At 42.7% G+C, this 12,448-nt stretch overlaps 1 protein-coding gene across 4 annotated transcripts in view; it reads right to left on the bottom strand.

Annotated features, from left to right (window-relative positions):
* The window catches only part of rbks (ribokinase), a 172,656-nt gene that overhangs the window by 121,408 nt on the left and 38,800 nt on the right, over nt 1-12,448 (bottom strand). The window contains exon 1 of one of the 4 annotated variants that reach the window (XM_060933175.1): nt 8,216-8,329. The exons of the other annotated variants lie outside the window; for them this stretch is intronic. Within the exon in view, the coding sequence (XP_060789158.1) occupies nt 8,216-8,229 (14 nt within the window). The 5' untranslated portion in view covers nt 8,230-8,329. Of the gene's footprint in view, nt 1-8,215; nt 8,330-12,448 lie in introns of those variants that run through there. 4 annotated transcript variants of the gene reach the window in all.

Below are 12,448 nucleotides of genomic sequence, written 5' to 3'. Positions count from 1 at the left end.
GAGTTATATGTTGATCCTGAGACCGAGATGCTGACCTTTCCTGCTCCTCAGACCTGCCTGATCCATCCTGATGCCCTACTTCTGGCTGGAGTCTCATCATATTACTCCTGTAGAGGACGGCCCCATATGGACAGTCGAAAGTTGCACTTGGAAGACGGTTCGGGACACTTACAGTAATACATTAATGTCTGAGGACTACAATTAACTTGCTAACTTTAGGACTTCAGGTGTCATGAACAGTTTTGCACTCAAGTTTCCATTAATGAACAGTTTATTCATGGTTTTCCCCAAAACGTTTTAGCGTATCGGACCCGATACGCTTGCTCTGCCTGCTGATACGCTTAGATTTATACGGATACGTTAAATTTCCTACCCACAAGTAACTAGATACATAGGAGAGCAAATAACAGATCCATTTACATATAGACCCCTTTCACTGACGTCACCCGAAACCGGAAGTAAACAGACCCTGCGCCATTTTGGAAGACCAACGGGAAATAACGGCAGCGGTATGTGAACCCACGAGAATAAAGTGGAGTGGCAAACGACTTAAACAAACAAATCTGAGCTGTTTTATTTATGATTTATTGGCCCAACAGTAGACTTGAAAGAAACCTGTGTGAGACTTGGCAAAAAACTGTGGATATAATGGATAAGTCTGTGCATGATCTGCGGACACTTTGAGGTAAGCAAACGCAAGAAATTCAGATTTAAAACATGCTAAATTGGCCTCAAGTTGATAACTGTATGAGGAGCAAGCCTCCCAGGCTTCTACAATTTAATAATAATAATTTAGGATGGTTTAGGGCTTGCTCTCCCTCCTATTATATAAATAAAACATAGTTGTTGTGTAGGCATATATCATAAATACATATGTATAATTTGGATAAATTAACCTAAATTATGGATACCTTAATAGTAACAAAAAGTATTAATTTTTCAACTGAAAAGATATATTATTAAAAGATAAATATCAACAAGCTTACCTTGGCCATAACTATGTGTAGGTTATTCTTAATAACAGCTGTAATATCACGACCCAAGCCACTAACAACATAATTGTAAGCCTGTAGCCCTTTGTAGGCTTTCAAGTCATCAGCAGTGTAGGCACTGGGTGTAAACAACAAATAGTTTACAATATCTGGGTAGCAAACAGATGGCAGAATTGGTGTCCGGTCCTCCTTATGTATCTGACACGGAGAAATCATATAAATCGTGCTGCCTACCAGATTACAGTCGTCTGTTTTATTGTATCAGTGCTAGTATCACTTACTATACTCATCAGTCATAGATTAGTCCAGTACAACATGACCAGCTTGCTTTTTTTCCATTTGACTGTCGCAAGTTTTTTCAGGCTGGTACAGTCAAAAATTGAAAAAAGTTTTGGCCTACTAAACTAGTCATTGATTCTACTAGTGTATTAATTGGAGTCGACATGAAAACGTTCGGTAAAAACTTTAAACCAGTACAGTCTCTTCTTCAAAGTTTCACCAAATGGTTTTATTTATGCAATTTAAAGCTCATAATACTGTATAACTTTGGTCGAGTAAAACACGGAGCAAAAACATGGCTGAATCCTGAATGACTCCTATTTGTTTAAATAGGGGACTACATAGGCGGCAGAATGTAGTTTCTTTTTCCCTGCCATGGAAGCGCACTTGTATACCGAGGAGGAAGGCAATTTGCATTACAGCCGTGAGGCGGCTCGGCTCGGTTTTCCCTTTCGGGCGCTCTCGTTTTCTGTTAGAATTTGGTAAAGAAAAAAATATATATATATTATTTACCAGCTTACCGGGTCCATTAACATAAATCTGACAGCTGACAAGGTCGGGATATAAACGAACTTTTGCGTTAAACTGTGTGCTTGGATTCACATAATTTTTTCTGAGTCTTATCATATGGGTCAAATCCATCAATCACAGCCAGTTTCTCCACATACCGTGCCCTTTCTGCAGCTGGTAATGTACTCACATAACCAGAATTATCATCCATCGTGTCACTTTACTCTCGCTCGTACTTTTGTTTTATATTGTGAGTGCATGTACTTGGTCTTCCAATATGGCGCCTAACAAAATCTCGTGGCGCGGTGACGTCATGTGAAAGGGGTCTACTGATTGATATTTGTGTTAAACAAGCGCTCTTTTTTCCAATGTTTGTGTTGATTCTGTCAAAGTAATATGTCCGTGTGGTATGATGTAAACAAACTAATCTGTTGGCTATGCCAAGATCACGTGTTCAAACCGTCCAATAAAAATATCGAAAGAAAACATCAGACATCCCGGAATTTTCCGATTCATTATAAGCGATCTCAAAAGTGCCACAGACCTGACGGGTATGGAAGTTGCCCTGCAGTGACAACTGACTTCCTGAGTGAGTGATGCCATCCATTGGCCATTTGAGTGGCTCTTCCACATGCCATCTGGTGGTGCGCCATTGACCCTGTTGGGTTCTTCTGCCACACTGCATCGAAAAGCACCCTGCTGCCAGCACCTTATTGGTGATATACTATTTAACCCATAGCTGGAACCCAGGCAGGTGCAACCACTCCGGATCAGAGCGGACCTGGGAGCAATGGTGATTAAGGGGTAACTCCACTTTCCCCAATACTCAAGTCCTCTCGGACCTGAAACTCTCCACCAGTTGCAGTTTAAAGTCATACCCAGGACTAAAAACATAAATCATAAACAAAGATTAAACAAAAAACAAACAAACAAAAAACCCACACACACATTTCAATTTTCTCAGAACCTTCCAATAACATAGTGTTAACAAGATCAACTGTGAGCTACTGTTCACTCACGTATCCCGCCGCTCTCGCTTATATCAGAACGCAAGCGACACTTATTGTGAATGTTGACTTCAACAAATAATGAACCCTTAAAAACGATTTTTTTCATTGTGTTTCCGTTTCCGGTGGAGAGGACGTCGTGCGCATTCTGGCTGCCGCTTCTCACCAGAGCTTTTTTTAAATTTTATTTTATTTCTTTTTCAATTTTCATTTTATTTATTTTTTTTTACTGTGTGTTTGTGTGGTTTGATGTTTGAGTGTTTTTGTCCGCCGGTGGTGGTGTAGCTCCGGACCCAGTTTTGGGCGTCGGTTCCCTCCAGGCCTTGGTTCGCCGTGGGTGATGCCTGCACTCCCAGCTGTGGACTGCAGTGAGCTCGTTGCTCATTTTACATCGTAGTTGTCCAGCGCTCTGCGCTTTAACGCTTGGCGTGATGTTCTGAGCGATGTTGCTCAGTGGCGTTGCGGCGGCTGTGCAGGCGGTTTGGGACACACCAGCGCCCTGCGTGGCGGAGCTTCTCTGCTCGCTTTGTGGATCCACGGCGTGGTGTTCGAGCGATGTTGTTGACAGCGTCACGGCGGCTGTGCTGGAGATGTGGGACTCGTTTTCATGCGCCTTTTGGTGGGACTGTGGCTGCTACACCACTGGAATTACATCTTGACCCCTACTTGGTGGACTTTTTATTTTTTATTCATTTATTTATTTATTTTTTTCTTTGTCTATTATTGTAAAGCGTCCTTGGGTTTCTTGAAAGGCGCTATATAAATTTAAATTATTATTATTATTAAACAAGTAAGTAAAGAGCAGCGTCTCTCCCCAGGGATTTCAAACAGCATCCTGGTAAACTGTCATTTTGAAATAGCATTCTGCTTCTTGAAATAGCGTCAAAATCCACCCTATACAGGGCTCGACATTAGCACTTGCCCGATGGCCCGGCGGTGTTTTTTTACGTCTTTCGGGCCAGTTCGGGCCACTAAATTTGGCCAAACAGTGGCCCGGGCGGGCCAGTACGTTTTCGATACAAATTAACAAATTTTATTACTCATATTTTACCCAGAATTGTGAAGAAATTGTTCGTAAAATGCACCTTTTCGATACGAGGTCCATCATCTTTTTTTTTTTTTAAAGATATTTTTTGGGCTTTTTTCACCTTTATTGGATAGGACAGTGTAGAGACAGGAAATGAGCAGGAGAGGGAGAAAGACAGGGAGGGATCGGGGAATGACCTCGGGTCAGAATCGAACCCGGGTCCCTGGATTTACGGTGTGGCGCCTTATCCACTTGAGCCACGACGCCACCGAGGTCCGTCATCTTTGTTTTCGTCACGCTCTGCTCCGCAGCAGGAGTGTGTCGTCTTCGTGCATCTTCGGAGATGTTTGGAAGCGCTGTTCGGAAGCGTCATTTTGGCGGGAAAATAGCATCTTGTAGACGAAGACGATCGCGGCAAGGAGACCATCAGAACGGTGAAATTCAAATATGTTCAAACTCCACGCTCCCCAACCTGGCCAAAGGCCAGGTAAACACTTTGCCAAGGGGATTGGGGCAAAGAGAAAGCTGCCAGATGAAGACGTGAAGGAGAGGAAGGCAGAGTATGAGAGAAAGAGAAAGTTCGTACCCTCATGGACACAAAGATGGCCATGGCTGCACCATGACGCCGAGACAAACACCGTATGGTGTTCAATCTGCAGGAAATATCCTGATGTCGCTGACAAGTGAGTATTTACGCCCGGTCCTGGTAGACATCTGGTATGATTTCATGCACCAGTTTAAAAGTTATTACAAGTTTGCAAGAAAATAGCCTTTTTTTTTAGTTTTTGTGAACAGAGCAAGTTTCAACTAACTAATACAAACGTTATTGATAGACTTGTCTTTATTTTCATTTTTAGCTGATCTGAAGAAGTTTGCAGGTCTGGGTATACTTGCAGAAATATGCCTAGTGATGGCAGTGAGTACTGCAGTCTGTGAGAGGGGATTTTCGTGCATGAAACGAGTGAAGACTGATTGGCGTTCATCTCTGACCACAGTCCAACTGAATCGCCTCCTGTATTTAACCCTGGAAGGCCCTAGTCTTGACCAGTTTGATGCCCACTCTGCTGTTACCAGGTGGTGGAATTCTGGTCAGCGTTCTAGACGTCCTGGTTTCACTGTCCGGGAAGGCCGCCAGCCTCAGCCGACCCAGGAGGAACTAGAACAAGAGCTGGAGGAGGTCGAGCACCAGATCGAGGAGAGAAGGGCTGAGTTTACCAAAGTCTCAGATGACCATCGAGACACACTTAGTGACACCATGGCAGCAGGATGTGCACGCATTTTAGATGAGAGTGTGGAAGAGGAAAGCTATTGCACTAAACTATAAACCTTAAATTGACTTTATTGCTGTTTCAGTGCAGCGCACATTTTCAGAAGCAAAAACATTTTATATATTTATTTCAATTTGATTCGACTGTTTTTGAGTCCATTGCTGGTAATTTGGACTGAGTTACTGTCTTTTGTCAGTCTTGTTTTCAGGCACAAAATCAAAAATCATTATTTATGGGGGAGGGGGGCTATGAATTTATGGGGGGGGGTCATGAAAAAGTGACACTACTTGATGGGGGGGGGGGTCATGAAAATGTGACCCTACGTTGTATGGAGATGAGGAGATTATTGCCTCCTACAATGATGTGGCTTGGGGATATTCTGCAAAAATTTTCAGCCTCGCTGCGTTCGGCAACAACATATACCCCTAAAATCTACTTTTCTAGCCAAAAATCAATGATCATAGTGTATTATGAACTGTATGAAATGTGGTGGCCCGAATGCGGGTACCGTGCGCATTCGGGCCACCACATTTTCCATTTGGGCCAGCAACTTTTCAATTCCACTGGCCCAATGGGCCACCAGTGGTAAATGCTTAATGTCTAGGCCTGTTATATGTTTCGTAAATACATTCAGTCGGTAAACAGGAAGTCGATGTGGGACAGACCTGAAAACGGTACATACGGTATAGAACCCCAAGCTGAAGCTCGGTACCAAACATCAAGCAGTTGTGATTTGGAGTTGCTCAGAAAAGTGTTAGGAAAATTTTGTAAATCCATGCTAGATGTTTCATAAACACATTCAGTCGCTAAACAGCAAGTCGATGTGCGACAGACCTGAAAATGGTACACACGGTCTAGAACCCCAAGCTGAAGCTCGGTACCAAGTGGCTATGATTAACGGTTGCTGAGAAAAAGGGTGTTTTGGACGGATGGAAATACGAACACTGCATAAAAATCTCATCTCATCTCATTATCTCTAGCCGCTTTATCCTGTTCTACAGGGTCACAGGCAAGCTGGAGCCTATCCCAGCTGACTACGGGCGAAAGGCGGGGTACACCCTGGACAAGTCGCCAGGTCATCACAGGGCTGACACATAGACACAGACAACCATTCACACTCACATTCACACCTACGCTCAATTTAGAGTCACCAGTTAACCTAACCTGCATGTCTTTGGACTGTGGGGGAAACCGGAGCACCCGGAGGAAACCCACGCGGACACGGGGAGAACATGCAAACTCCGCACAGAAAGGCCCTCGCCGGCCACGGGGCTCGAACCCGGACCTTCTTGCTGTGAGGCGACAGCGCTAACCACTACACCACTGTACCGCCCTGCATAAAAATGAAAACTGAATTTGAGGAGAAAATTCCTCAACACTAGTGAAGTTATCTTGCTGCACGGACAGATCATTTTCCTTGGCAAGACATCTTGGGATAAGTTGGTTACAATCTAGAACTCGTTTTAATAATCTCAGAGTTGGTGTCTTGTATTCTTCTACACTGCAAAAATGATATCTTAAAGGGGAACAGAGGGCAATATATAGAGTAAATATAACAATAAAACACACATTAACGAACCTTATTCAAAACTTACAAAAGTTTTTTGTTCTAAGGTTGGAAAGTTATAGTGTTTTGAAAGTAGCTCGAGCAAACTGTTTCTGCAGTTTGAACAGCCCGCCATGATATTAATTTTATCCAATCAGAATGCAGATTCATTTTCTCTGCGTAACACTCATGACGCATGTATGTGCCCAGTTGTGTTGGCTCATTGAGGTTGGGAATAGCGCGTGTGAATCGGAAAGTAGGATGAATTGTAAGTGATCGGCTACACGATGCCACAGTGTGTTGCTTTCGGGTGTAATAACAGGACCGATGGAAAGCATAACGATCCTCCAGACGTGTCTTTTCACTCGTTTCCGCTGAAAAACACCAAGCGAGTTCGAGCTTTCTTCTCTTCTTTCGTCATCACCGGAGTCGAGAGTACCTCTCCTAGGTTCAAACTCGTACCCTTCTAAGCCGTAGCCTGCTTGCAGTGTGTCTTGCGGGATCTCTTCGTATGATTCGACAGAGCTGTCGCTTTCACTTGATGCGCCCGACGCCATGATTACACGCTTCTCTCCTAGTGCAGTGGGTAGGGCTGACGTCACGGTCTTTTAAAAATGGTGACTCTTGTGCCGTTTAGCGTACCGACTATTATATTTACAATTACCAAGATATTTCGTTCTTTTCTAGTATATACATTTGATAGAATACGTTACTTTGTCACATCAGCAACTGTATATATTATATTTGGTACCCCTTTAACAAGTTAGAATATCTTGAATATAGTTGAAACGATCGAGCATTTCCTATTAGAAGAATACAAGCCGCCAACTCTGAGATTATTAAAACTAGTTCTAGATTGCAACCAACTTATCCCAAGATGTCTTGTCAAGGAAAATGATCTAATTTCATTAGTGTTGAGGAATTTTCTCCTCAAATTCAGTTTTCAGTTTTTTGCAGTGAAGATACAAACGAAGAGGTAAACCAATAATAATAATAATAATAATAATAATAATAATAATAATAAGCTACAATATATCGTACATTATGTAACCTATAACATTAGTGACCAAAAAAAACCCAAAATCCTTTGTCTTATTTATTAATTTTTAAAAAAGCTGAGAACATGTAATTTTTTTTTTTGCACATCCTTTTTGGTCCTCACTAAGGGCGAAAGACATACCTAACCCGTGATGGCAGTGTCTGAACTGTCGATCAGTCATGTCGAAAACATCGACACAGTCGATGACTCTCCTGAGCCACGGAACCGCAAACAGGTGTGTGGTGACGTGAGTCGTGCAGTAAGTTGCTGTTTACATCCTTTTTCTCTTTCCACAAAGCAAGGGTGGGAAAACCACCGATGCGGCTTTTGCAAGACTTTGAACCCACAGGCCAACACAAAACAAACCGTTTACTTTGAGAGAAAACCTCTTACAGCCTGACTCATCCAAATAATCGAGCGCTCGAGATTGGAAGATCTTACTTACTGCGTTACTACTGTTTATACTGTCAGTGGAAGTCGTTTGATTCTACAGTATGAGGTTTCACAAGGAATTTATGATTGAGAAGGTTATATCACCGTTACGCACCTTTCCAACATCATGGAACTGTAGATTCATAGTTTGTTTGCTCTATATACAGAGGACGTGAGTGCTCGAGCTGCTCGGATGATCAGTAGGTGGCCCCCTCTGGCTTTAACACGAGATGCTGTGGATGGTTCTGTCTCACTGTCGCCCAGACACACACACACACACACACACACACACACACACACACACACACACACACACACACACCGACATAAAAGCCATGCACAGCAGCCAAAGAGAAAACTGGATTTCATACTTCAAAGTCATGCGTGGCACTTTGATTGGCTGGGAGTGTATCTCGTGCAGCCTTAAAAAAATGCAAGACATTCAAACATCGACGCAGACTTGAGGCAGCGTCTGGCTTTCAAAGGGCAAAGTCGAAAGCTGGATTTTTTAATGACTTCAGAGAACAACAGGAAAGATGGAAGACAAATGAGGCCATGTGTGTTTAATAAGCCTGCTTGCTTCTGGGAAGATCACAAAAGTGTCATTTGTGCCACTACGGAAAGATGAACAGTGAAAAGAGCTGTGCTGTTGATGAGTCTTGAGATGTTTCTCGTGTGCGTGTGTGGGCAAGCACCCAAGATTGTTAGAAAGAGCAGGTTGAGAGGTGCTCGTCTCTGATTAAAGTGATACTTCAGAGTTGTTGGTTTTTTTCAATCTAACCTCTAATAGCTACCTAATACCCATCGCCTCTGAAGTGCACACGTGATCATCACTGAGAAGCATTTCAACACCTTTCGCTGTAGTGAAAGAGCACTCGCTTCTTCATTTTGCACCAGAACCCAGTAGTATGCGGCTTTTTCCCCCCCTTACCGATATACAAATGTTTTTCTGTAACGTTTAAAGCTAGACTGCCTTTCTACAGAAGAGCGATAGTTCCACTAAGAAATACATATTTTTTTTAAATTTCTGAGAAAAAAAAACTCAGAATTTTCGAGATTAAAGTCAGAAATTTCGAGAAAAAAGTAAAAAATTTCGAGAAACAATCTCAAAACTTTCGAGAAAAAAGTCGAAATTTTTGAGAAAAAAAAGTCGAAATTTTCACGGAAAAAAAGTCGAAAATTTTGAGAAAAAAAAAAAACGTCGAAATTTTCAAGAAAAAAGTCACAAATTTAGGCTACCAGGAAGTACCAGGTCATTCAGAGCTGACGGAGACATAGGCTGAATCCCATTTCACCCCTTGGACCAACCCCTTGGCCCTTCCCCTCCATTTTGCGCGTTCACGTGAAGGGGTAGGGGTATCCCAATCCCAGTTAACGCGGAGGGGGAGGGGAAGGGGTAGGGCTTCTGTACCCCTCCAAACGGAGATTTTCCTGGAGCTGACTCCGAACGAAGGGGTTTGAGTGATTTCCCACAATGCCATGCGGATTTCAGCGAGATTTCATGCGGATTTCAGAAAGATGGCGGTTCCCGCGGCGAAAGATTATCATAAATGTATTTTCTCCATTATTTACGTGTTTTAAGTTGTTATCCAGAGGAAACACGCCGCTTGATTTGCTTTCGAGCTGAGAATGAGCAGCGATTTCTGAAATCCAAGCTGCTGCTAAAAAGCTTTGGGAGCGAGTATTGTTTTCGGTTGCTTGACTGCGTACGTTTTGTTCTGTTATTCTCGCTTTTATTGTTTACATGAGTGTTCTGACACCTCATTCTGTCGGATGTGGTGCACGAAGCGCCAAAGATATCCCATTCAGTGGTGTTAGTTAACAAATCACACCCTGCCAGCAGAGATTTCTGCCTCTGGCTCTGACTGTAGCGGCTGGTCGCAGCCAATGACGCATTTGGTCGCGTTTTGCTAACGTAAACGCTGACGGAGGTACGCGATGACGTATGCGATCGTTGAAGGGCTATCCCAATACGTAGGGGTTGAATTTCAAGCCCTATCCCTTGTAGCTCAGTTTCAAGGGGAAGGGCCAAGGGGAAGGGGGAGGGGGAGGGGTAGAAATTAGAATTGGGATTGGGCCTTAGTCTGCTACTACTGTGTTTAGTGCTGCTGAAATGGACGACTTAATCAAATGTTATTTCGGGATTGGGTTTAATAACAAAGAGATCCTTGCAGTCTTGGCACAGAATCACAATATTGTGATTTCTATCCGGACTTTGAAGAGGCGGTGTCGTGAACTTGTTATGTAGTGGTTCTGTGTTGGTCTCTAGCAAACAGAAAGCCGCTGCCTAGAAGTATTTGAAGCTACGTGAATCACATCACCAACCGACTTCCTGTACCCCGGTTGTCACAACTCTGAATTCCATGGCTCTGGTCTCAGCCATTCATGTCTACCGGCCGCGAGTGAGTGTCACTTCCGTATGGAAGCCCGCCTTCTACAGAGTTCTGACTTTTTTTTTTTCTCGAAAATTTCGACCTTTTTATCGAAACTTTTGACTTTTTTTCCTCGAAAATTTTGACTTTAATCTCAAATTCTGAGTTTTTTTCTCAGAAGTTTCCAAATAAAATATAAAACCCTGGCCCTATTGCTCTGCCGTAGCCTTTCAGATTTTTCAAGTATAGGCCATAAAAAGGATTTTCCCCGCCATCCAATTATTTTTGTTTAGTGGCCGAAAGCTACTGAATTCGAATCGCAGACTTCCAATTTTATTACTCAACAAAGGACTAAATTTTGTTCCTCGACGCAAGATCGACCCAAAACATCGATCAGAACTGAATTCGCATGATAAATGAGAGAGGAGATACAATTCTAGTCAGAAGAAAAAAGTGTAAATTTGAGCTAATTACTAACTCGTTAGCAAAAATTTGACAACATGATGACTGAATTTTGTCCAGAAGGTCGAGTTCTTTCAAATGAAACAATCAGAACTGAAATCCATTGAGAACTGGCTGGAGGGAGGAGACACGATTTAACTGAAAATAAACAAAGTTGTAAACAAGTTGTTTACAACAGGAAAATCAACAAACAAACGACCAAATTTTGTTCCTCGAGAGAAGCTCGACCCAAAACATCAATCAGAACTGAAATCGGATGAGAACTGTGAGAGGAGATACAATTCTAATAAGAAGTCCCAAAACTCGTCAAGGTGACCTAATTAGCAGTTCATTAGCAAAAATGTGACAATATAACGACTGAATTTTGTGCAGAAGGTCGAGTTCTGTCAAACAAAACTTCCAATTTTATTAGTTTTTAAAAAAAAAAAGAACAATTAATGAATTTATCTCTACGTAGCCCGAAATTCTCTGCTATTTTTTCCTGCTTCACCATGACCCGATTCAAGATACTACATCATGCATCATGTGATGGGCTTTCCCCGTTCACGCAAGGCAAACAATTGTGGGATACAAATTTGAAACAGGAGAGAAAAATAGAGGACGTGAGTGTGCGAATGAAACGTGAAAGACCGACTACAGTAACAGAAAGAAAGTGAGAAGAAAAGACATTATGTTCTATACGAAGGAAAGGAAACGCAGGACCAAACTAATAAATATCGGCGCTCAGCGAGCACCTCGGTGTGATCAGCTGTTCGTTTAGCGACAGAATGATGGAACTGTCAGTACACGGTCAAAGGGAAACCTGCGCATGCGCACACACACGGACTTCCTCTGTCTGCTTGACTGCGCGAAGCGAGCGATTTCATGCACATTATTTGCTTTAATCCCCTCAAATTAAATAACTTCCCAGCCACAGAATGGCCTGATATTTTAAGATATTACAGAAATAAACATCACAATGACCACATTTCAGATGGAACTAAATTTCACCGGTTTTATGAAATCGTGGCCTAGTGGTAGCGTGTCCGCCTCTCGATCGTGAGATCGTGAGTTCTATTCACGGTCGGGTCGTACCAAAGACCATCATAAAAATGGTACCTACTACCATCTGGCAAGGCACGCTGCAATACAGATGTGCATGGGGAGTTAAACTCTCGTGGTTACCAGAGGACTAGCCCCCCCCACTGTAACCCTAGCTATGTAATAGGCGAGAGGCCGAGGGCTACGGAAACGGAGATCGGCGCCGGCCGATGCGCCACCATACAGGTTGGGCCTGGTTAGTACTTGAGTGGGAGACTGCCTAGGAATACCAGGTACTGTAAGGCGTGGGAAGGACTTTGACTTGACTTTGACTTTATGAAATCGAAAGGCCGTCTAGGTTTAATTTTGTGCTGGAAAACGAACGTTTGGAACTCTAAAATGTTTCGTACTTACTCGATAAAGTAGAAGTCACAAAATAAAAATCTATCAATCAGTCAATCAATCAATCAGTCAATCAATCAATCAATCCATAT

This window comes from Neoarius graeffei, chromosome 11 (genome assembly GCF_027579695.1).
Source record: "Neoarius graeffei isolate fNeoGra1 chromosome 11, fNeoGra1.pri, whole genome shotgun sequence".
Classification (NCBI taxonomy): domain Eukaryota; kingdom Metazoa; phylum Chordata; class Actinopteri; order Siluriformes; family Ariidae; genus Neoarius; species Neoarius graeffei.
This window is presented reverse-complemented; position numbering and strand designations above follow the sequence as displayed.